The sequence below is a fragment of the Sphaerodactylus townsendi genome, linkage group LG09 (genome assembly GCF_021028975.2).
Source record: "Sphaerodactylus townsendi isolate TG3544 linkage group LG09, MPM_Stown_v2.3, whole genome shotgun sequence".
Classification (NCBI taxonomy): domain Eukaryota; kingdom Metazoa; phylum Chordata; class Lepidosauria; order Squamata; family Sphaerodactylidae; genus Sphaerodactylus; species Sphaerodactylus townsendi.
In genome coordinates this window covers 54,537,177-54,562,891 of record NC_059433.1, presented here as the reverse complement: position 1 = coordinate 54,562,891, position 25,715 = coordinate 54,537,177, and the positions used below count along the sequence as shown (strand labels likewise).

The 25,715-nt window shown below is 42.1% G+C and overlaps 1 protein-coding gene across 2 annotated transcripts in view; it reads right to left on the bottom strand.

Moving 5' to 3' along the window:
- Positions 1–23,911, bottom strand: part of RGS20 (regulator of G protein signaling 20) — a 52,814-nt gene extending 28,903 nt beyond the window's left edge. Inside the window, exon 1 of one of the 2 annotated variants that reach the window (XM_048507764.1) lies at positions 23,301–23,911. In XM_048507764.1, the coding sequence (XP_048363721.1) occupies positions 23,301–23,417 (117 nt within the window). In that variant the 5' untranslated portion in view covers positions 23,418–23,911. The remainder of the gene's footprint in view (positions 1–23,300) is intronic. The other variant, XM_048507765.1, reaches the window with a different exon arrangement.
- Between the last annotated feature and the right edge of the window lie 1,804 nt (positions 23,912–25,715).

The window sequence follows — 25,715 nt, the reverse complement described above, 5'->3', positions numbered from 1 at the left end:
TTGGATTTATATCCCCCCTTTCTCTCCTGTAAGGAGACTCAAAGAGGCTTACAAACTCCTTTCCCTTCCCTGCTCACAACAAACACCCTGTGAGGAAGGTGGGGCTGAGAGAACTCCGAAGAACTTTGACTAGCCCAAGGTCACCCAGTTGGCATGTGTTGGAGTGCACAAGCTAATCTAGTTCACCAGATAAGCCTCCACAGCTCAAGTGGCAGAGTGGGGAATCAAACCCAGTTCTCCAGATTAGAGTGCACCTGCTCTTAACCACTACACCATGCCATGTGTAAGAATCTAGACAGAATATACCTTAAGCAATAAGAAAAAAATAACTTCACTAGTCTCAACAAGAGGCATTGTATAATAAATAGCAAAACAAACAATGGCAAGGCTTTTTCTAAAAAGTTACCAGTCCAGCTCATCTGAGCTTCTTCAGGCTGGCTTCACACAGGGGCAGCCTCTGCTCCTCCAATCCAGGAGCAGTCCTGGTAACTCTGGACCCTGTTGTTTCACAGAGCACACCATGCATAGGTAGAACCTCTGCTTTGTCAGAAAATCCCATGTAGGGTGATTCCGCAGGGCCAGATGTCAACTGGCCAATCGCGATAAAGATGTGTACAATATTATTTTTTTAAAAGGCCCCTCCCCATGAGAAGGCAGAATCAAAGTTTTTTCCAGGCTAAATGGACTGGCTCCCTTTCCCCCCACCCCTTTCCCCCCACTGGAATACCAAAAGTGATTTAAATTATGTGACTGGCAACAAAGGCAACAGAGAGGAGTGAAAAGGCCAGGCCAAACATGTGCTTTGCACCTGCAGGTTTATTGCCCCCAACAATTAAGCACATAGTTATGCAAGGTCACTCCTTAACTCACAGACAACAGAAGACAATTTCAGCTTACACTCATAGTTTCACAAATCTCCCCATCTACCAGTAATAAAAGGAGAATAACATAACTCATAATTGTTGGAAGAAGGGGACTTTACGCTGTTCCTGTCTCAACCTACAGAGGGGTTTTTTTACTTGATAGCCAGTGACTAGAAAGGGACCTAGGAATTTGTCACCTTTACTCTATCATACTGATCCTGTCCTTTGATGTAGACTGATACTCTTAGGGACTTCCTCCCTTGCTTCCGCCTTCTTCTCAGAACTCTCCATCTTACTTTTACCATGCCTAGGGACAGGATGTGTCTCCTACGCATCCGTCTCCATCCAGCTAGAATAGAATAGGTAGTGAACCTATCTCTCCACCTTTCTATCCAGAATGGAGTTCACTAATAAATACTCTTTTTAATAGATTAGAAACTACAAACGACTCTGACTTTCTTTTGCGCCTAAGCTCTCTCTCTCTCCCAAGCTCATCCACGTGTTGTCCAGGTAAGCTCCTCTGTGTGCAGCCTCTACTGGGTAAGCTCTGCTGTGTTTCAGCCTCCGTGCACCCTGCTCCATGTGCAAAGGGAAAACACGCACGCGGTGTTGTTTCTCCCAACAATAATCAGAGTGGTGTGTGTGTGTGAAAACAAAACACAAAGTCTCTTTAGAAAAGAGGCTTTGTGACATTTGATTCCACAGGAACATTATAGGCTTTTTTAAAATAGACATAATGAAATGTACTCTGATGAAGTGCAGGGAAGGCTTCACATTGGGAAGTTGTAGACATTGAGGATCTCAGAATTGCAGAGATTACAAGGTGTCATGTTTAAATGAAATAAATAATATCTATTTAAATAAAATATCAAACCCCCATGCATATTTATGTATCTATTTATTAGTTATATTTATTATAACCTCCCACCCTCGAAGGGCTCTGGGCAGTGCGCAATCTAAAACATCAAATAAAATACATCATAAACACAAAAATTTTAAAATACAACAAGCCTAAAATCATTAAAATCACTATCAGATGGAAGATCAATAATCAATAGGGCAGTCAAAAGATCTTATGCCCCCACAACCAGCATACAACATGCAGCAGAGAGCAGAGGGGATGGCACTATCAGTGACTCCCCCAAAGGCCTGGTGGAACAACTCCGCAGGCCCTGCGGAATTGTTCAAGATCCCACAAGGCCCAGATGGTCAAAGGTAGAGTGTTCCACCAGGCTGGGACCAAGGCACTGAAAGCCCTGGTCCGGGTGGAAGCCAGCCACATCATAGAGGGGCCAGGGAGGGATCACCAGTAGATTGGCCTCTGCAGAACGCACAGGCCGAGCTGGGACGTAAAGGGAGAGACAGTTCTTCAGATATGAGGGCCCCAGGCTGCGGAGCGCCTTAAAGGTAAGTACCAACACCTTGAAGGTGATCCATAATTCAATTGGGAGCCAATGCAAACAGCACAGGATGGGGGAGATACGTTCTCGCATAGGCACCCCTGCGAGAAGGTGCGCCGCTGCATGCTGGACCAGTTTTAGTTTCCAGTTCAGCCGCAAAGAAAGGCCCGGGTAGAGCAAGTTGCAGTAGTCCAACCTGAAGGTGACTGTAGCATGGACCACTGTGGCTAGATCATGTGGCTGGGAAAGGTAGGGAGCCAGGCACCAAGCTTGGCATAGATGGAAAAATGCCACCTGGGCCGTGCAGGCCACCTGGGTCTCAATGGACAGAAACGAATCCAGGCTTCAGACCCAAGAGGCCACAGTAAGAGTGACTCAGTCGAGCACCAGTGACTGAAAGTCCACAGCCTCCCCCTCACGACCTACCCACAGGACTTCCATCTTCGATGGATTCGGTTTAGGATTCCAGTTTAGGATACATAGAGGATGCCACCACTATCAGGTGCTTCTGTATGATGATCTGTCTATCACAGCTTAATCGTGCCCTTCCTTCAGGCTGATTCATGGTTCTCCCCTCTTTTGTTTTATTGTCACAGCACCTTGTGAGTCAGGTGAGATGGTTGACTGGCTCACTCAAGTCATTATTATTAATATTATTAAGCCTTCACTGAGTTGGAGTCTTGCACAGTCAAGAGCCTTTTACCTTGAGCTTCCAACCACATTGATGAGGCCATCAAGGGTGAAGGGAGGAAACGTGCACTCTTTCATCAAAGCTGACTGAGTTCAGTCAAGAGTCCTTCTCCATAAGGTTCAGTTGGATGACATTTTAATTATCATTTGTTAGTAATTTTTAAACACTGTGATATACTTTGCAAGCAAGTTTTGGCTTTAATGCAAGTTAAACTACTAATTTTAATGGCTTGTTTTTATGCTGATAATTTATTTTCATTATAAACCATCTCAGGCAGCCCTCAAAAGAGGCAGCAAAAATAAATAATGTAACATAAAAGAAAAATAGAATAGGCAAGAATAATTAGATGGGAGAACCTTAACATAGTAGAATGGATTGTATCACTTCAGATTGGCAGGTAATCCATCAATCGCAGCTTTGAATAGTCTTTCACATACAGGATATCCTACAAGTGCAGAATTAGTACTGCTTAGAGGAAAATTCTGCCCTCCCTTTGCTTATTAAGCTGTTTTTCTGTTTCCTGTTTTTCTGTGATCTTCCCCCTACAGTCTGCAGTGGTGTTTTCCATTCCACTAGCTCAGGTCTCCGATATCCCACTGACATCCCATCAGACCTTAGCTTGGCTGATGAAGTGCAAAAAGGCTACTCAGACAACAGTATGGAGGGCATGAAAATTGGGGTCCACCCACTGAAAAGGTTCTGTCTTGATAGCTACCCAGTTTTAGTTTCATGGAGTAGGAATTCTGATGAAGGTTTTCGCTCTCAGGAATATACTTAAAAACCTTGAATCCAAACCATGATGGACTTTAAAGGTAGCCATTAGCACTTTGAATTTTTTGCACTGAATCAACTCGGCAACCAATGAGGCTCAATGAAAACTAGCGCACCTTGGGTCAGTTACCGAACTCTCAGCCCACATGGATATTGGCAATGGCAAACCATCTCTGAATGTTTCTTGCCTTGAAAATCTGGGGTGGTCGGGTGGCAGACACCCTTGGCAGCATGGCTGGGCTGGCAGAAGGAATCTTCACATGTGAGTTAATAGAGTCCCCTCCTGAGTGCACTTTCCTTGTCATCTTCCTGAGACCCTTCTGAGATGAGAATACTCTTTGCACCATGTGAGCCAAGGACCTGCTTGGGCTGATTCAGTTCATCAGTGAGAAACTCAATCTGAATCCAACGGAATATGCTTTATACCACACTGGACATAGAATCTTATTTGAAGACACAGAAATTCTTGACAACCCCAACAGCTACTATGTTATACCACACAGGGAATCCACTGAAATCCACAAATGCTGGGACAGTGTCAACAAAAGGAAGAGAGTCTGAAATCCAACAAAACCTGGTGTAACCCCTGTGTCAGAATGGGATGACCCAGAAAGGGGTGGAGTCTGAAATGAAGTAGAATGCTGCAGAACTCATGAGGTTGGAGGAAGCGAGACTACCAGGCTGGGACTTTGATTGATTTTATTAAGCCCTTAACACCTTGTTTAAGGTAACTGCAATGTTGTGGGGAACTAGTGGGAAGGGAGTTTATTTTTTTGCTATATTGTAAATGTTAGAATTTATTGTTTCAGGGTTTTTGTGTATGTAAATGGTGAGAGTTTTCTGGGAACCTTCATCATCTTGAAGCCCATTCACCAAGCCTCAGAAGTCTTCAAAACCAACCACCAGCAAAGAAGAAGCACTGGATTCTGGGCAATATCAGTAGACTGTAAATATAGGACTCTGAAATGCAAACTTAACAGGACTGCAAGTGTAAATGTTAAATGCTTCAGTAAGGTTATTTGTTGGCGTAAAACTGTTTGTTTAATTTGTTCTTTATAACTCCTTCCGCCACCCCACAGAACCCAATGTGTTGAGCCATAAATTGGTTTCAACCAGCTGGGCTTTGGAAGTGAGATTGCAAATATAAATTGCTTGCAATGGAAGTGTGCGTGTTGGGCTGATCCCCATAAAACTGTCTTGTTATGATACAGTTCATGGATGTTAATGAGGATATTCTAACATACTGTGAGAAACTTATGGTGCACTTCATAAAATGCACAGTATTAAAGGGCAGAGGTTAGATAAGCTGCTGTGCAGAAATTTTGAAAACATACCTAGTTTTGCAAGATAGTCAACCAATGTATAAACTGTAAATTGCAAGGAAATGGATGTAATCCCTATTGATGCAGAGTTTGCAACAAGTTATTAGTTGGGAAGAAGCTAAAACCTGTGCACAGGAGAAAAAAGGAACACTGCTTGGCAGTTACATGAATGAAGGGATTCCAGTTGCAACCTCTACCCCTTTTGCAAACTCATCCTCTGATTGCAAATAGCCTTTGCTGGAAAGAGTTTGGCAAAAGGCCAGTACATCTAAGCTTCCAGCAGTAGACCTGAAGGTAATTAAAAAAACATATTCTTGGTATTTTACCTAAAACCAGCAGGGGAAATAGAATATTCAGTTTGGCTTTGAAGTTCATGCAAGGAGAATTAATTGCAGATGACAGTGTTCCTGAAAATATTAAAAAGAAGGAAAATTATAGAGAGCTTGTTGCCTCCTGCATTGCCCATAGCTTTGGGGAGCCGGAAAGGATGCGCCTGCAAAACAATGTTTTGCTATTTTGAAATCTGCATTATGGCAATATTGTCTCGTGCCTCTTGAATTGAAGTTTCTGGTGCTTTTGAAATGAGACATAATAGTTATCATTAATGAACCCCCATCAAAGCATATTTAAATCGCTGCATGCTCTGGCTATGGAAATATTAGAAGAAGGGGATTGCTCGGATGAAGAGCTTAAAGTTCTATGTTCAGGAACAATTCTTTTGTGGATGCTGGCATGAAGCATTGTTAATAGCCCTCAAAATAAGGAACATAGAGTGCAGAAGGAACCAAAAGAAGGTCAGATTATGTTGCCTCCCTTCTATGCAGTGTGAGATCCTGAAAGAAAATCTCAGTGTAAACAGGAAAGAAAATCTGAAGCAAGAGATGAGTGGCGCGAAAAGCCTTCAAAATAAAATTCAGGGACTATTTGATAAAAAATACAGAAAATTGAAAAGAGGGTACTAAATAAAGAGATAGACTGGAAATCTAAATACTTACCAATCTGAGAGGGAGGGCTAAATTGAAGACTACCCTTCATCAAGCAAGGGATTGTAGCAATTCAAAGCCTCAGTTCTCCCAGGGTCTGAGAGAAAGGAGAATGAGTAGCCTCTCGAAGACCCCAGTAAGATATGGTGCTTTAACCGTGATTAAAGTGGGTCATGTTAAACGTGAATGTGTCAATCAGCCAAATCCAGAATTGGTTCATCAAATATTACTAAATACAGTTAAAATCTCAAGAAAAACTGCTTTAGATGGACCATCTAAAACAGCATAGCAAGTCAGTGGGCATCTGGAAAAGCAGACTATAGGTATGGGGTGGAAAAGAAACTATTGCAAGGTTTGATAGGACCCGGTATGCTATGATCATGCATGGTTTGGATGGAGTGAAATGCTGTTGTTTATCAGATACAGGTTCACAAGGACATGCATTTGTAGACCTTATAAAGCCCACTTATCTCATCGAACTGCAGCCTATTAGGATTTATTGATATAGAAGGGATAGGGAGGTCAGGATGCCTCAATTTGGGATTTATATTTCTAGAATTGCACATTCCAATTAATACTGAAGGTATAGAAGAGAAATATGAAATTTAGCTCTAGTTTGCTCCAGACCAACGATGAATCAGCAAGTTTCAGCCATTATTGGTACTTACCGTATTAAGATGTGCGACTTATGCCACACATCAGATGGGATCAGCTGCAACTAGCAAGACTGCCATATCGTTGGAAAGAAGCTTGCAGCTATTATTTAGGAGACACAAAGGAAGAAGGGTGAAGTGGAAGAGGGAAGTGAAGTATACAGAGGGTGGAAGGCCTGTACATGTCCTGCAGCAGGAAGCATGCACAGCAGACAGGTGTGTTGCAACTTCACTGGCAGAAAATAGGAACAACAGTCCTTTTAGAAGACCCGTGAAGTGGCAGCTGACCAGGAGGGTTATCCATCTTTCCACAAATAGTAAAACCTATGGTATCAAATATGAGAATAGGGTCTGTGCCATTAGAATTTGACACACAAAGGATATTGTATTGAAGCCTCATACAGAAGTTGCTAAAGCTTGAAGTAGAATGGACAAGAGCTCTAGCCTGTCAGGTTTGGACCTCACAAATATAAATGGAAATGAATTCCAGTTTTAAATTTGAAGTTTCAGCATTAAGTCAGTCAGGAACAGGAAAGAATTTCACAACGATAGCAACAGAAACACCAAGGGTCTAATGCATGATTTAGACCTTTGGAGAGTTTCAGGTGTTGCCCACAAAATTTATTTAAAAAAAGTGATGCCCTTAGAGAGCAGAACCAGCGAAGCTTCACTTCAGATTTTGAAGACCTACGGCAACATTTGAGGGAGCTTGGCTACACTAGGTAATTGAAGAAACCAACAGTCCATATGCATCACCAATAGTATTGGTAAGGAAGAAAAAAATGGGGCTCTTTAGATGGTAGTGGACTATAGGAAATTAAATAATTTAACAGAAAAGGATGCTTTACCCTCTGCCAAGAATAGAAGAAATTTTTGCTTTACTTGGCGGATCACAGTGGTCTCTGTCTTAGATTTAAAAAAAGTGGATATTATCAGGTGCCAATGGACCCAGCAGATTTGAAAAGACAGCATTTACCACCCCATTTGGTAATTGGCAAGTTCAAGATGATGCCCCAAGTACAATAAATGCCCTTCAACTCTTTCAACTTAATGATGGAAAATGTGATGCAAGGCTTAAACTCATTGAAACTATTGCCTTTTTTGGATGATTTGATCATATTCTCTGCAACTAAAGAAGAGCATTTAAGAACGCCTCAAGGTTTTGGTAAAAGACTTCAGACATATGGATTAAAGTTGGGTCTCTTCTAAATGTAAACTATTTCTAATCATCAGTGAAATATTTAGGTCACATCATATCAGCCTCTGAATAGAGCCAGACAAGGAAAAGACAGATGCCATTACCACCTGGCCGGTAAGCCTACAAACCTCAGTGAACTTCGGAGATTTCTGGGTTTGCTGGATATTATAGGAGGTTTGTAGTCAGGATATTCTGGTCATTGCTGCTTCATTAAATTCATTTGCTAGCAGGTAGTTCTAGGAGGAAGTAAAAAATAAAGGAAACCAGTCTCAAAGACAAAATGGGATGTAGGCTGTCAAGAGGCCTTTTGAGACTTTAAAGTTAAAGTTGACTACAGCACCAGTATTGGATTTGCAGACTGAAGTTGCTATATATATTGCATAATGGATGCTAGTCCACAGGATTAGGTGCAGCCCTATACCAAGTGCAAAATAACTGTCTCCTTGTCATCGCAGATATGCCAGTAGAGGTTTAAGCCAGAGTGAACGAATTATCCAGTGCACAAATTGGAGTTTTTGGCATTAAAATGGGCAGTTTGTGACAAGTTCCATGATTTTTTGTATGGATCAGGAGTTCAAGGTAATGACTGATAACAACCCACTTGACTTATGTTCCTAACCTCTGCCAAATTAGGATGCTGTAGGGCAGAGGTGGTGTCAGCATTATCTTTAGAGTATAATTTGGAATAGCTCCGCTGGATCTGAAAAGCTTAATATAGATGGCTGACTCACTTTTCTAGGAGACATGAAGAGCCTACTGAGGATGAGGAAGGAGATGTCAGAACTAGGAAAGAATTTCTAAAATGCTCCTAAAGATTCAACATGATCCTAATGCACTAAAGTCATGGGATGCTGAAGTCGTAGCAAAGTTATCCAAGTTCATAGGTGTACTCAAACATCCAGTAGCATAAGATGTAAATGAAGTGGGACCACAGTTATATTGAGACCTTACCTGCCTCTGAGGACAGTATTCCAGAAGAATTTGAATGAAGGATGTCATATTAAATCCCCTTCTGATCAAAATGACGAGCTTCCTGACTGGAAGAAGCTAAAAAAGAAGGACAAATATATAGCCAGAATAATACACTTTTGGAGAAGCGCATAAACCCACCTGGGATGAAGAAAGAAAAGAGGGAGTATGAAACTAGACTGTACTCTGAGAGAGTGGCCTCAACTTTTTTCTTGTCAAATGGAGTTCTATATCGAAGGTTCAAATCTAAAGGAGAAGATGAGCAACTTGTGATCCCTTTACACTCATCGGAAGAGAGCTCTGGAAGGCATTCATGATGAAAATGGGTCATTTTGGGAATTGAAAGAACTTTGGAATTGGCTAGGATAGATTCTTCTGGCCTAAAAAATGGCACAAGCTATAGAACAGAAGTGCCGCACTGTGAACGCTGTGTAAAGAGGAAAGCTTGAGTAGAAAGAGCAGCTGAATTAGTTAACATAAAACATATGCTCCTTTAGAGTTAGTCTGTATAGATTTTTAACTCTTGAACCTGATGTAAATGGCACCAAAAATATTTTAGTAGTTACTGATCATTTTACCAAATATGCACAAGCATTACCCCACTCTCGAGATCAGACTGCAAAGAACAGTAGCTACAACTCTCTGGGAAAATTTTATATGCCATTATGGATTTCCAGAAGATTCCACAGTGATCAAGGAGCAGCCTCTTGAGTCGAACTGGTTACAGAACTGAGTAAAATTGCAGGAACTAAGTCCCATACAACACCATATCACCTTAAGAGGAAACCCTGTTGAGAGGTTCACCGTACTTTTGTGATTACAAGTTAAGTACATTAGAGGTAAATAAGAAATCTAATTGGAGAAAGTACATAAAACCATTAGTCTCATGCTTATAATTGTACCCAAAATGATACTACTGAGAATCTCCTTATTTTTTAATGTTTGGAAGACAAACGCCTATTACTACCAAATGATTTGTGTTTCGATAAAGCCGGCGGATAAAACAGAAGTAACTCATCGAAGAATATGTAAGAGACTTAGTAAAACGCAGGCTTCGCTATGCATATGATCTGGGCCACTCAGGAAAGTGAAAGCATCAGCAGCTCAACAAACGAAGATGGGATAGGAAAGCTCAATAAATCAACCCATTTCAACAGGAGACAGAGTGCTAGTTCAGAATCTTAAGCCCCCCCGTGGACGCAGAAATTAGCTGGACCGGGATGGGGAACCTGTTGGTGCATATAGTTCTGGAGCAACCTGATGAAACCCTTCCTGTTTACAGAGTCCAATCAGAAGATGGCAAAGGTGTTGTCTCTAACTCTGCACCCGGATATGCTGGAGACCATGTGGTTTTATTTCCTCCTCTGAGGATATGAGGATTTGGACAGTCCAGAGAGTCCTATTAGTGGTAGGATCGAGACAAAAGTTAGCTGATGTGAACTCAGTAGGAGAAGACAGCATCCACATCTAACTCTCTTTCAGACCTCAATCCTATGGCAAGGGAATTCACAAGCTCCTTCCAATGAGGTTACTGTGAGTCGGAAATCCTGTAAGAAAAGACAAGGGAAAAGATAAGGTTGTGCTGTCAGGATTCACCAAATGTGGTCTCTACCAGTACACAGGGACTTTGTGGAAATTAGTAACCTACCCCTTAGGATCAGAAGAGTTAGAACTCCAGCCTACTAAGTTAGCTGATTATGTTCTGAATTTTCAATGAGGTTAATTGAGTCAACACTTACTGTAATATGTCATTGTTCAATCATTTCAAGAGTTAATTGTAAATACTGTCGACGACAGAATTTTAGTGGGGGAGAATGTAACCCTGCAGGTCAGGAATGGGATGACCCAGAAAGGTGGAGTCTGAAATGAAGTAGAATGCTGCAGAACTCATGAGGTTGAGGAAGCGAGTATCACTAGGCTGGGACCTTTGATTGATTTTATTAAGCCCTTAACACCTTGTTTAAGGTAACTCGCAATGTTGTGGGAACTAGTGGAAGGGAGTTTATTCTTTTGCTATATTGTAAAATGTTAGAATTCATTGGTTTCAGGGTTTCGGTGTATGTAAATGGTGAGAGCTCTTTCTGGGAACCTTCATCATCTTGAAGCCCATTCACCAAGCCTCAGAAGTCTTCAAACCAAATCCACCAGCAAAGAAGAATTGGACTTGGCAATATCAGTAGACTGTAAATAAGGACTTGAAAAATGCAAAACTTAACAGGACTGCAAGTGTAAATGTTAACGTTTTAAGTATAAGTTATTTGTTAAGTAAAGTAAACTGTTTTGTTTAAATTTGGTTCTTTGCAACTCCTTCCAAGTACTGCCCCACAGAACCCACAAGCTGAGGTTACACTGGCTACCACTACTAAAAAACCACCAAAACAAAAAACCCCACAAATATTTATTTATTTATTTATAATTCAAATTTACCATACCTCCCACCCCCTAAGGGCTCTGGACAGTACACAGCTTAATATCTCAGATAAAACATAATTAAACCATAAAACCATAACAAACACATATATTTAAAACCATTCAAGATGGCAACTCTATACAGACCCCTTCAATATAGGGAACAACAAATAAACAACAGAGACCTTCAAAGGCAACTTCAAATGAACTCTACCCAGACACTTGCAAATGTGCATCATCCCCCTGTGAAGTGGACAAAACATACACCCCACCACACAATCAATCCACATTGTGCCACAAAGTTAAACACATCTTACTGTGACATGCCTGTGAAGATGCCAGCCATAGATGCAGCGAAACCTTAGGAGCAAAAACTACCAGACCAGGGCCACACAGCCTGGAAAACCCACAACAACCAGTAAACTACAGTTGTTGAAATATTTCATGGAAATGAAATTAAACATCTCAAGGAATGCAAGAACATTTCGGGAGAGGGTATTTTATGTTATGTCTGATAAATGAACCAGAATTTGTTTCACAAAACATGGTTAAAAAGTCACAATGCATTGTGATTCTGCATGGAGCCATAGCATCTTGCTTCTGTCACGCTATGTTGCTCTCCACTGCTGGGTGATTGCACCAAAGCATAAATGTGTAATAGTATGCACTGTAGTGATCCTACCAAATAGTCTGGACTTGGTTGACACTGCATTTACCAAATAGTTAAACACTGGTTCACATGCTGACACAGGCAGCTAAATTATTGGGGGGCTGTGTGGTTTCCGGGCTGTATGGCCGTGTTCTAGCAGCATTCTCTCCTGACGTTTCGCCTGCATCTGTGGCTGGCATCTTCAGAGGATACAGGCGAAACGTCAGGAGAGAATGCTGCTAGAACACGGCCATCCAGCCTGGAAACCACACAGCCCCCCAGTGATTCTGGCTGTGAAAGCCTTCGGCAATACAGCTAAATTATTGGTTCATGCATGTTTTCCAGTGCATTGCACACAAACTCAGCATGTCTTAAACATCTGTTCAAACTTTGCCATTCCTTAAACCCATGGTATTGTGCACTGACTTGACCCTCTAGTCATAGAAATATGACTCCAAGTGAGAATGTGCATATGTACTAGGACAGATACTGCAACCCTCTAATGAGGGAATGTGGCATTAAAGAGCAGCCTATAATGCCAAGATGGTACCATGTATACCAATACTGTGTTGATTTGTATTTGAGAGCAACCATTCCTGTAGTTCACTGCAATTTCTTTGCGAGACCTCTTCTTATTCTGTTACTAACACATGCTGGATACTGTGAAACTAAATGCTATAATCAAGACCCTTGTTTAGGGTCAAAATATTGATCATACATATACATTTGAAATGGCTAGAAATCCACATTAGTAAAAGGAACCTGCCAGCAGGTGTCGCTACAGGCTTAAAATAAAACTCTTCTGGCAAAACTCAACAGAATCGATAGGCAGAATTTTTGTGTGAGGCTAAATACACCTTTAAGTCTCTTTCATGTTACTTATGGAGACACCAGAGTGTTCTTTAAAAAGAAGAGAAAACAAAATAGCATTATCAAATGGGCAATCTGGTCAATATGGGTTTCAGATTCACATGGTAAATCACTTTCAAGCCAGGGCTGCTTTAAACCTTGTACAAAGATGCTCAGTTTGAACACCTAAACTACACATATCTACTTTAGAATCAAATTTGAACAATTTCAACTGAAGGGAATCAACATTATTTTTTTTAAATTCAGAAGGCTGCTTCAAATACAAGAATCAGTAAAAAAAACTTTAAAACAGAGTGGGGATGGCTATTCAGTTTATATGTAGAGGAGGCCAGTGTAACTCAACAGCTTCCATGACCCTTCTGCAAAACTTATATTTAAAAGGCCAGTAAAACTACATTTCCAGACACAGACCTTTAAAACAACATATGCACATATAGAGACATAGAGATTGTTTCCTTAAGCATTTGTTGGAAAGCAGTGACCTGAGTTTTATGGTATACTGAGCTTACCCCACAAAGTAAAAAAAAGTTTAAAATAATCTATTCAAACCCATATCAAATATAGTTTTGGTTGGTTAGATACAAGACTAGCATTTACCTGTTGGCAAGCCATCAGCACAATTCCAATGGCATCCTTCTAAATGTGTTGAAAGATGTAGCTGTGCTCAGGATTGCACTGTGTACTAGTCTTCATCTTCTTTAATTGTTAATTGTTTGGAAAGTCATAATCTAAATAAGTAGAATACTGTAACATGGTCTGACAGAGCGTGCGTTTTATCAGCGGAAAGGTGCGTTACCAGAAAAGATAAGTGCAGTTGAAGACGGCTTGGCACAGCAAACAAATAACTCCACCACACAGTAGCTTCACTTCAAAGAAGGAATTTTACTTACAGGTGCAAGCTATATACAAGTGAACATCAGAGAACAAACCGGCAGCATGCTTCGCAGTAAACATATATCCCTAACAGCTAATGTGCACAGATAGTGCTCTACTATTATACAAACACTGCCCAATCACAGTGAAGGCCACAGCACCAGATCAGACTGGTTTGATTCAGTTACACCAGGCTTTTGCCAACTGACCCTGGCTGACAGGTGCTGTCATCTAGATCTTCATGATCTGTGCACAAGATGCACACCTCTTTATTTTGATTCCCTGACATGGTCTAAGTGAGGCTCCCTTTGAATAATGTGCAGAAACTTCAACTGGTTCAGAAAATGGCAGCCATGCTATTGTTGGGCCTGCATGCAGGAATTCAATCACCTCTGTCTTGAAAGATGTTCACTGACTGCCATCTGTGTCTGAGTCCAATGCAAAGTGCTGGTTCTTAGCATTAAGGCCTTAAATGGCTTTGGGCCAGGAGTTTTGAAGACTGCCTCCTCCCATACTGCCAAGTTCACCAGCAGAAATCCTGTTCTCAAGGCCTGCTGCCTGTGTGTCTGCTTTCAGAAATGAGGCAGATAGTGATCAAAGACAGGGCTTTTTCAGTCATGGCATCTTGCCTTTGGAATGCCTTCCCCCTTTGTTTTTTGTCTAGCTTCTACCTTATTTTCCTTTAGGTACCAGGCAAAAACATTGCTCCTTACCATGCTTTTAACGATGAGCTTCTATCTTTTTTTAAAAAAAAACCTGTTTTATAGTCTGTTACTAGTTTTAAAACTATTTAATCAATATCATTTTAGATTTTGTTGTTTACTTTATGTACTTTGATGCCCTGGCATATTTTTTTATTGGCTAGCCTTTATTGTTATTGCCTTGTTTTTATTGCTGCAATTTGTTTTTATTGTCTGTGTTGTTTTTGTTCTCTCTCTGTGTGTATGTGGGTTTTAGTGCAGCATGCAGCATATACTTTCTAAATATATAAGGAAGTCGATCTAGTGGGGAGATTTGCCTCTCTTTTTGAATCCTTCAGAAGGAGGAGATAGTTAAACTAGCTATCAGCAGAATGCCGGAATATCAGCAATGATTTGAGGAATATTGAGTTTTCAGAGGTTTAACATTTTTGCCCCAGTACAGAAGCAGAGGGACATTTGATGCGGCGGCTCAGCACTGATGGCTGCCCAGCTAAGCACCAGCTTGAAAGGGTTTTACTCAGCACAGGACTTCAGGGCAGCCTGCAAGAGCAGAAACAGATTCCAATGTAGAATCTAATAATCCAGCAAGCAGATTAACAGTTGCGTCTTGAGGAACACTGTTGGAACGTGGGCAGATGACTAACTCACGAATTGATCTTCCTGCCAGGGAGCCTGCCAAGCTAATCCATTCCAAATCCCTGCAGGAACTCTGATATAAACCAAGACAGATGTTTTTTGCCTCTCGCTCAGGGTCAAAGAGATAGGCTCAGGAAGCACAGCTTGCTAATTGGACCCTTGGGATCATTAGCTATACTCTTTAATGCAGTGAGTTGACAGGAAGGAAGAGGAGCAGAAAAGAAAAATGGAAGCCTTCATTAATGGTTTTCGTTAAGATATGTTCAAAATGCTTCAAGCCCAATAAGCACAAAGTTTCCTCGGTGCAGTTGCAACCCCTCATTTCAGCTAGGTCAGAGTTTCATAGGCAGAGTTAGTCAGTAGCTGGAAGCCTTTCTGGGGCAAAGTGGGCATGTATAGGCCTGGCCTAGCGAAAAAGATGTTCTGACCCTTTAAAAGAGGCTTTAACTGCAGAAATGGACAATCAAAGTTTCTTGTTGTATGGAGGTTAGTAATAGCACCTAGTCAATCCCATAAAGGACATGATCCCCCCTCCCCCAGGCTACTTTTAAATGGCTAAAAACAGGTATGTATTTGTGGGGAATGAGAGATTGCACTGCAGTGCTCCTGGAGGGGAGCTAGACCTCTCCATATCATTTCCCCCAATGTTATTGCATTGAGGGAAAATACAGATCCCATCTCTATGATAATCCTTCCCTTACATTTCATCCCACCCTTGCTTTCAGGAGCTCTGGGCAACATAAATGCTCCTTTCCTTACCCTCACAACAACCTTGTTAGGTAAATGAAGCTGAGAAGGTGAACTGGTCCAAGACCACCCAGTAAGCTACAGGCAGGTACCACCAGAGACTGTTGAGAAAACTCAGCAATGAAGGAATAAAAGAGGAAGTCCTCCTATGGATTAAAAACTGGTTGAGGAACAGGAACAAAGGGTGGGTATAAATGGGAAGTTCTCACAATGGAGAGATGTAGGGAGTGGTGTCCCCCAAGGATCCGTATTGGGACCAGTGCTCTTTAACTTATTCATAAATGACCTGGAAGTAGGGGTGGGTAGTGTGGTGGCCAAGTTTGCAGATGATACCAAATTATGTAGGGTGGTGAGAACCACAAAGGATTGCAAAGAGCTCCAAGCGGACCTTGATAAATTAGGTGAGTGGGCTCAGAAATGGCAAATGCAGTTCAATGTAGCAAAATATAAAGTGATGCACATAGGGGCAAAAAATCCAAACTTCATATACACGCTACAGGGGTCAGTGCTATCAGTCACAGACCAGGAAAGGGATTTGGGCGTCTTAGTTGATAGTTCCATGGGAATGTCAACTCAATGCATGGCAGCTGTGAAAAAGGCAAACTCTATGCTGGGGATAATTAGGAAAGGGGTTGATAATAAAACTGCAAGGATTGTCATGCCCTTATATAAAGCCATCGTGCGACTGCACTTGGAGTACTGTGTTCAGTTCTGGTCGCCACATCTCAAAAAGGATATCGAAGAGATAGAAAAAGTGCAGAGAAGGGCAACGAGGATGATTGAAGGACTGGAGCACTTTCCTTATGAGGAGAGGCTGCAGCGTTTGGAACTCTTTAGTTTGGAGAGGAGACGTCTGAGGGGGGATATGATTGAAGTCTATAACATTATGCATGGGGTAGAAAATATTGACAGAGAGAAATTTTTCTCTCTTTCTCACAATACTAGAACCAGGGGGCATTCATTGAAAATGCTGGGGGGAAGAATTAGGACTAATAAAAGAAAACATTTCTTCACACAACGTGTGATTGGTGTTTGGAATATGCTGCCACAGGAGGTGGTGATGGCCACTAACCTGGATAGCTTTAAAAAGGGCTTGGACAGATTTATGGAGGAGAAGTCGATCTATGGCTACCAATCTTGATCCTCCTTGATCTCAGATTGCAAATGCCTTAGCAGACCAGGTGCTCAGGAGCAGCAGCAGCAGCAGAAGGCCATTGCTTTCACATCCTGCATGTGAGCTCCCAAAGGCACCTGGTGGGCCACTGCGAGTAGCAGAATGCTGGACTAGATGGACTCTGGTCTGATCCAGCAGGCTAGTTCTTATGTTCTTATGTTCTTATAACCTGCATGCCTCTTTAACACAGCAAATTTCAGCTTTGTGGGATGATGTCAGGCTGAGGAAATGGAAATGGAGGGTGGTGGCTTAACCCTCCTTCTCCCCGCCCCACACCAGGGTCCTAATACCAGCAAGGATCCTGTGTACCAGGTATTTAAAAGGGGGAAAGGACATTGCGAGGGTAACATTGTGAGTAGCGTTGTTATTTACTGTTATTTTCTGTTATTTATTGCTTTGTGGGTATGTGAAATGTGATCTCAGAGTTTAAGAATGGCCAAGGGAAATAGCCAATGAACAGTCCCAAGACCCACCCTGATTCACTGGGTGGCCACAGAGGTGGCCCATTGGAAAATCCAATTAATATTGGAATCTTTTTACTCACATTTGTTTCCTAAAAGAAATACCAATGAGCTGTCTCCCAGTTCGCTTCACAGAAATTCCTAAGAACTTACTTGATTTTTTTAAAAAAAGATTGCCCAGGATGCGAAGATGAGCCAAGCATTGTGTGTATCTGCCTGTTTCCTTTAAAAAAATTATTTGCTTTATTTGTAGTCCATCCCTCCTCACTGAGACTCAAGGCACACCACGCCATGTAGACAAATGTAACTGAGAAGGATAACAGACTTTTTCATGTCTCATGCTACAGCCTAAGAACAAAAGAACATAAGAACAAGCCAGCTGGATGCCGGATCAGACCAGAGTCCATCTAGTCCAGCTCTTTGCTACTCGCAGTGGCCCACCAGGTGCCATTGGGAGCTCACATGCAGGATGTGAAAGGAATGGCCTAGTGCTACTTGTACCCCGACCAAGCCTCCATGCCTTTAGGAGCTGTGTAGCTTGGGTCCTGTTACTCCATTCTGCCTTCCTCAAGCCTAAGAAGCCTGCCCTTGATGGAAGTGGTTCTTCTGTCGGAAGGAAGCTTCTTAAGCTGGAAAAGGGCTTTGGACTTTGGTGAGCAGAGAGGTAGATTATAGGGAGTTCAAGAAGGGCAGCTTCCGCCATCTCTGCATCTCCATGTCGCAGAAGACGGCACCCGTTGAACTTTTGCTTGTCTTGCAGCTGTCAAAAGCACAGAGCCACAGCAAGGAGAAAAGGTGCCAGTCCAAGCCACAGTCCTTGCTGTAGTCTTTGTGTAATTGCCATTCACTTTAAAGAGGCTATATAAGAGCAGGCTCTGAGGGACAGAATTCATTTTATAAAGCCCCCCCCTCTGTTTTTGGCAATAATATGACTCTGCTGTCTAAGACAGGACAATTAATGTCAAATATTTTATTTCTGAATTGTTTTTTTTCTTTTCTTTTTAAAAAATCCAGGGGTTTTAAAAAATTCATTACTCTCATTAATAGAGCACTGAACAACGGAATATTTTTAGCTGCACAAACAGAAGAGACACTTAAGGGGTATTTCAAAGTTAAGATATGGACGTTTCAGACCCCACAAATGACATGATAGCAAATGTCTCCCTTGTTCAATACATGAAATGTCCTTCCCTCCCCCCCTGTATTTGTGGGAGGGGATCTTTTACATCAGGCAAATGCAGTGGTGGGATCCAAAAATTTTAGTAACAGGTCCCCATGGTGGTGGGATTCCAACTGTGGCATAGCGCCAATGGGGCTGGGCGGGGCATTCCAGGGGCGTGGCCGGGCATTCCAGGGGCAGAGCATTCCTGGGCAGGGCTGTGGCAAGGACGCAGTCACTGCGCTGGTCTTTGGGTGGGAAACGAATGCACGCAGGCGCAGGCTGCCACACATGCCAGTGCACCTCCTGCTAGACTGCTTCAAGTTCTACGCGCTACTGCTGAGAGGAGGGGCATAACTAAGGCAAAAATCACGTGGCAAAATCACCAATTAGTAACCCCCTCTCGGCACACACAAATAATTAGTAACCTACTCTCGGGAACCTGTGAGAACCTGCTGGATCCCACCTCTGGGCAAATGGCATTGAGCTGCCCTCACCTTCATAACAGGGTTTATGCTTGTTGCTGCCTAGTGGCCAAAAAACTGATATTTTCTTTCAGAAAGGAAAACAAGTCATGCTCCTCAGATTGAAGGGGCTTTAAGATTATTCCAATATTGGATGCCTAACAACCAATGGGAGACTTGGGGGAATAGGGACCTGGGGGGGGGAGGGAGTGGCCAGGAAACCTACAAGGAGTGTCACAAATCTCTAGGAATTCGCCAAAACTCCTTAGTGAGGATACAAAGATTTTTACAATTCCTAATGAAGAAACTTTTTTAAGAAACTAAAAGGTAGGAGAAAAAGTAAACCACATTCGAAAAAACATCCAGGGGTCTTGACATTGTCTAAAACTCCAGGCAACTAAGCAGAAATTAAACAGATAATTAAAAAAAAACCATGGCAAGTTATGGAAGCCACAGAGGCCGGATTTAGGTTTGCAGTGCCCAGAGCAAATTAGTAAATAAGTCTTTCATGAAGCATAGATAAAATACTCATAGAGAAAGCATGCAGGAGCATCAACATAACACAGAAATCCTGCACTTAGTACCCCGTTTTTCTGCAACCATATTAACAAAGTCCATCAAATTGATCAATATAAATAGTAAATTAGCATTCATCGTTACAGTTAGCTTGTTTAATTTATCTGTATCCTTTTTTTAAAAAAATAGTAGAACAGAGAGAAAGGAAAGACAGGATTCCTTTCAGGAGGGAGTGAGGTTGTTTTATAAACGTAAGGAGAAAATGGGTTCTGCCTTCTGACAATTGCAAACACCACTGAGTGCACTTTGGCAGACTCTGCTTTTAAATTTCTGAGTTGTTTTCCTTAACAGGCCTGGAAACTTGCTGTTTAAAAAGAAAAGCTGAAATTCCCAGTTACTGTTCTTGATGGGAGGCCAGTCGCCATGATTCCAGGCATAACTGAAACCATCCAGATAACTAGATTACCAACCACTGCATGATGAGCAGCTATTCTAGAACTACATGAAGTCCAGAACCGTAGCTCTCTTCAGACATTCATCTGTGCATTCAATGAAAACACAAGGAATGGGATACTACCCCCCACCTGATGTCCACATGTTCAGCCAAATAATTTCAGCTAGGGGTGGATCAAAAGAAATTATCAGCATTTTGGGGGGTTGGGTTTATAAGATCTAGATAAAGTTGAAATCACTCCCTTGCCCAAAGCCGATGCTACATAGCTGCCTTTTGTGTTTTCCTAAAAAAAAATGTTGGTTATTAAACCCAACTCCAAAAGAAGTTCTGCCTCCAGACTCCATGCGAGTCAGCAAAGAGTTGAACCCACAATGCCTGGTACCTCCGAAACCTACATGAACTTCAGGAGTAGGCACAGAGTTAGACATGGGCCCAGCCTGGCTGAGCCCAGAATTAAACTGCGGGCTCAGCCTGGTTGGATCCAGCTTTATACTTCTGAATTTGCCTCCAAAGTGCACATGATTTTTGAAGGTGGAGCTAGCAGTATAAAGCTAGACCTGGCCAGGCTGGAACAACGTTGAACTTGGCCTATCTGAGTCCAACATTCAACTCCATGCACCACCTCCAAAGTCTATATTGTCAGGCTTCAGGTGAGGGAGGGAAGGAGAGGGGTTTTCTTTTTTTAGGCCGGCTGGCCAAACAGGCCTGGAAAAGTTGAAAAACATTGGCATTTTTCAGGATCCATTTTTTTTTTACCGATGTAGAGGAAAACTGGATGCCCATGGAATTGGATCCTCCCTCCTTAACTTCACCAAACCTTGAGTGCTCTTCTGAGAAGAGTCACCAGCATCTGCCTGGTGCCCCTATCTGAAACAACACCCCCTCCAGAGCCCCTCCCCCCAAATCTCTAGTACTATACAATTGAAGAAATTGGAGCAAAACAGCAAGCAATGTAAGTCTGTTGTGGGAAGTTTGGAACTTTTCCTTACAGTTGAATGTTCAGATGTGATGTGTGGCCTTGCTCCACTGTAGCCTATTGGGGTCCTTGAACCAAACTTCTATTTGCAGCCACCCTAAAAATTTGGGACCTCCATCTTGAAAAACACCCACTCCCCTGAACCCCCCCCCCCCCCCAAGTTCCCTGTTGGCTACAAAAAAGGCAAATGTTTTCAGGTTTTTTTTGAGAAACCTGAAAATATCCAGATTGCCAATACTGGGTAGAGTTGGGTTTTTGTTTTGTTTTTGCTTTTCTGATAATTTTAAAGTCTGAAAACCCCAAACCTGAATTTTACCATATTTCCCACCATTGCTCATGCTTACTGTCTTTAAAGATGCCTGCAAGAATAAAGTTCAGCAGATCCAGAACATAAATTGGAAGGAGGGGAATACAGATGGTGGGGTGGTGGCAGCAGAGGCTAACATTATCACAAAATCTTCCGGTTAAAGTGGCCTTGCCTAATCTCAATGCAGAGTGGGCTATACACACTGAAAAAAATCTATCTGAGTGCACAGACAGACACTGTGACTGAGACAAGAAACTGTGATAGGGCTTGTGGGTGTATTTCTACTCCCCTTGCTGCACATTCAGTGGCTGTTCAGGTAAACATCTGAATAAAACATCTATAAAGTTGAATCATAGACTTATGGAGTTCACAGAATCCAGTTCAACACACACAGGTCAATTATATACTGGTACTCTGCTCCACAGTGAGTGTACCAGTATGCTTCCTTTGGGTCAGAGATTTAATTGCAAACACACTCACATTCATGGTGCCAAAGATCCCAGAAACCCTGTGTTTCCTGAGATGGGGAAACCCCTATGTGTTCCTTTGCTTTGTGGTTTCCACTCCTTCTGGTATCTCCCCTGCCTGCCCCCCCCCACCCCCATTCCTTGCAGGTATTTCCAGGACTTGATGGCTGGATTTTCTAAAAACACACAAAAATTAATAATATTGAGCCTGTGCAATAGCAATATGAGAAGTATCAATATTAAATTTAAAGGGCAGGGGGGAAAACAGACAATCTTGCAGTAGATGGGGAGTGACCCAGAAGTGGGGGCATGTAAGCCATGCAAGTTGTGCAGCAGCAGGGAGTGGGCCACCGTCTCACGTGTAGACAAGGAGACCCTGCTATGAATGCATTGTGGAGGGAGGGGTGTCGCAGAAAACACTCCATGCATTATGGGCCACAATGTGATCAGACTTTCACAGCCTGGCCAGTTAGCAATGGTAGTTTAGTAGGTAGTCAAGTTCAGCTAAAGCAGGGGTCAGCAACCTTTACCATCCAAAGAGCCATTTGGACCCGTTTTCCACAGCCCCGAGGATCTATTGAGCCGGAGAGGCGGCTTTGCACGGAGCTGCCTCCAGTTTGGCCCCTCCACTCACCTTTCCTGGAGGGACATGCCCATGCTACCCTCCGACCTCCAGGACTCGCAGAGCCGCAGTATAAGGCTGAAAAAGCTGCAGGTTGCAGACCCCTGAGCTAAAGCATCCATTGCACACACGTTCAAAACTTGCAGTTCTCTGAAGCTGTTCCTTGACCTGATACTATGCTCAGATCTTATGAGGAGAAGATGGCCCGACCACTGTAAATTTCTTCTAAATTCATATAGCTCCCTTCATCCGCCATTGAACAGGCTGATTCTCTCAGGCCCCTGGTTAATGGTAGCTGTGGCTTGCTGTGACATCTGAATCAGGTCAACTATGGTTTCCTCCAAACCACTTCAAACTCTGAACGCAACAATGGCACATTCTTCTTATTACAGACTACCAGGAGACAAAGATCACTACAACCACCCAGTAACCCTTAGCATTCCTGTAAGGTGGATCAATATTCCAAATGGGGTGTTATATGCAAGCCTATCATATTAGTCTGTGGTAGACTCCACACCAGAGGTGTTGCTGTTTTATAATTCTTTTGCCACACAATGCTACACTGACCCATTTCAAGACCAGAGAATGATCCACAAAAATATTTTATTAGAGTATCCCTAAGATCATTTGAGATCAGAGAAAATTATTAATCAGCAATATTTATTGGAAGGCTTCCAAACATCAGGTACATATTTTTCCCCTGCAAGGATAAAAATGTTATCTATGAAAGAGTTCTAAGTAGAGGGCAGAGATATCTTTTCTAAAGGACCAAGTAACATTTAGAGAACAGAGTGTGACTTTGCAGCAGTTCTTCGGTTTGCTTTGCATTGTTGTTACTGTGCACCACAGAAATCATTCTAGAGACTTCGCAAACTCTCCTTGTACAAATTATCAGACATTTCTGAGTGATGCTATAATAATAATTTAATCCACTTCTCATTTCAGTATCCTGGACTTTTCCTTACCTTAAAAAATGATTGCGTTTTCTTAGTGCTGCCTTCATTTTCATCTTCTGCAGTAGTGCTTGGTGTCCTAAAGGAAAAGATATAGTCCCTCCACCTTGACAGATCATAAAAGGGCATGTTTTGGAATTTAATTCCACACTTAGTTCTCTTGGGAAAACAACACCATTTTTTAGGAAACACACCCCAAATCCAGACACTGAAGTAAACGAAAGCAGCATAAGATTAACTTCTTTCATCAAGGCAAGTGAAGTTTGTTAAATCTTCCTATGGTGCTTGTAGCAGAGAAGGCAAACAGAATTATCCATTCACTGAGCAGCAATTCCTTTTCCAGTCCATGCAATATTAATTCTTTGCTCCGGCTTTTTGGCTATTGCATGCCTTGATATGTTGGTACAATTTTTTTAAAAAAGATGAGCATTCTTATTTGGCATCTAGGATAAAATACCTAGGAAGATACCTGAGCTCCTTGGAACTGTCTCCAATAAAATTGAGTGCAGATTAGCAGCATACAAATTGGTTTTTACATGTTGCTTTGTGCAGAAAAGATTAGGTGCTGGATGACACTTATGTTGGGCACATGCCACTGAACTGCTGAGTCCAATTTAGGCTGCTGGTATTTGTAGATCGGAGAAAGAATTGATTGAACAGATGGTCTTTAGTTAATCCCTCCAACCGAGATGGAAATTCCATATTAGCCACAGCCACACAGATGCTTCAGGTAGGTTATTAATAGGCCTTTAATCTTTACTTAAATATAACATCATTTCTATCTTTCTTTCACAAGAATTGATTAACAGGTTATATTAAACAGCACCGTTTAGATTATACGTATCTATCAACCATTCGGCCTCCTGAAATAAAGGTGGGAGCAGAAGAATACAGTGTGAAACTGGAGGCTAAATTGTTGTTGCCAATTCATTAAATTCTGTTAATGATTCAGCCACTTCAGACTGTCAGCAATACTTCCATAATTATATTTGTGACAAATTGTTGCCCCTTGGTTTCACCCTGTTCTGCACTTGCTGCTATCTAATTACTGTGGAGAATTTTGCATTTCACAGAGTTCACATTTTGTTCAGTGCAATCACTTTCAAATCAGCTTTTGAGATGGAGCAACTACATTTTATGCATATTATATTGCACTGGAGAACTGGTTCCCTTTTTGTTTCCCATGAAGGGGGTCTTATAAATATGCTATTCAAAATTCTAGTGTTGTTTTGCAAAGGTCAACTATGTTGCTTGAGTGACTTGCCGGCCAAAAGGTTTCACCCAATCATTTGTTCACATTCCCATAATTGTTTTGTGAATGGGATTTGTGCAGTTAACATTTTTGGTTATTCACAATACCGTCAATGTATGTAATTTAATTCTTAATGTAATTCTTTAATGTAATACAATTCTTATATGTAATTTCTGCATGATATTTGCCCTCTTAGATTACATTTCAGAAGCTGGAAATTGTAAAGTATTAAGCAAAAGCATTCAGGGGTTCTGAAATCTAGAAATACTTTGGGTACAGAACAACCATGTATATTTCTCGCAAGGGCTTAAGCATAGAACTTCCTACGCTGGGGTGAGCTAACTTTAGAAGAACGTTGTTTCCCAGGACAATAAGCAGCTTATGTGAAGGATAAACCAGATGAAATGCTAAGAGTTCTGTGACTGGAGCTCTAACCTTTAAAAAAATGCAAGTGTGTGGCCATGCAAAACCAGGACCATAGGGACAAAGTTTCAGGCTCTTCTCTTTGGGTGCCTTCCTCCCTAGGAGCTGATATTTGCTCTGTTGTGGAAATTTGTACCCATAAACCTGCCCACTGAGGTAAATATTGGCTCCCCGGTTTTTAGATCAAGAAAATGAGATGGAGCAGAAGGCTGCAGGTCCTATCAGAATTGAGTCCCTGCATGCCTGATAACTGCATTTTTAAACAGCTAATAGCTCCAATCCTGAAACTCCTAACATGTCAACAGTTTTGGACTTGATGAATTCTTCTTCTGGTCAGGTTTGCTTCTTTGTTGCTTTCTCCTCAGAGATCACTTCCTTAGTGATACTTTTCTTGAACCATTCAGTCTCATCTGGATTCTCCTGCCATCCATCTCATTCCAGCCCCACTTCCCTTCTCATTTGCTAATGTCTGATCCTTTCCCTACAGACAGGACCAATGTTACATCTAGGTGCTCAGAAGTACCAAAGGCCGTTTCCGCACGGGCCAAAAAGGGCGGCCTGGGGACGGTAAAAACGCCGCCCCCAGGCCGCCGTTCGCACAGGCGGCGCTGCTGAAATGCAGCAGCGCCGACCTGGCTCCCCTTCCCCTCCCTCAGGGCAGCATCAGGCTGTCCTCAAAAACACCCCTTTAAAGGGGTGTTTTTGAGAAAACAGCGTGTTTCCTGTGGCACGGTGCGAATGGCACTGCCGGG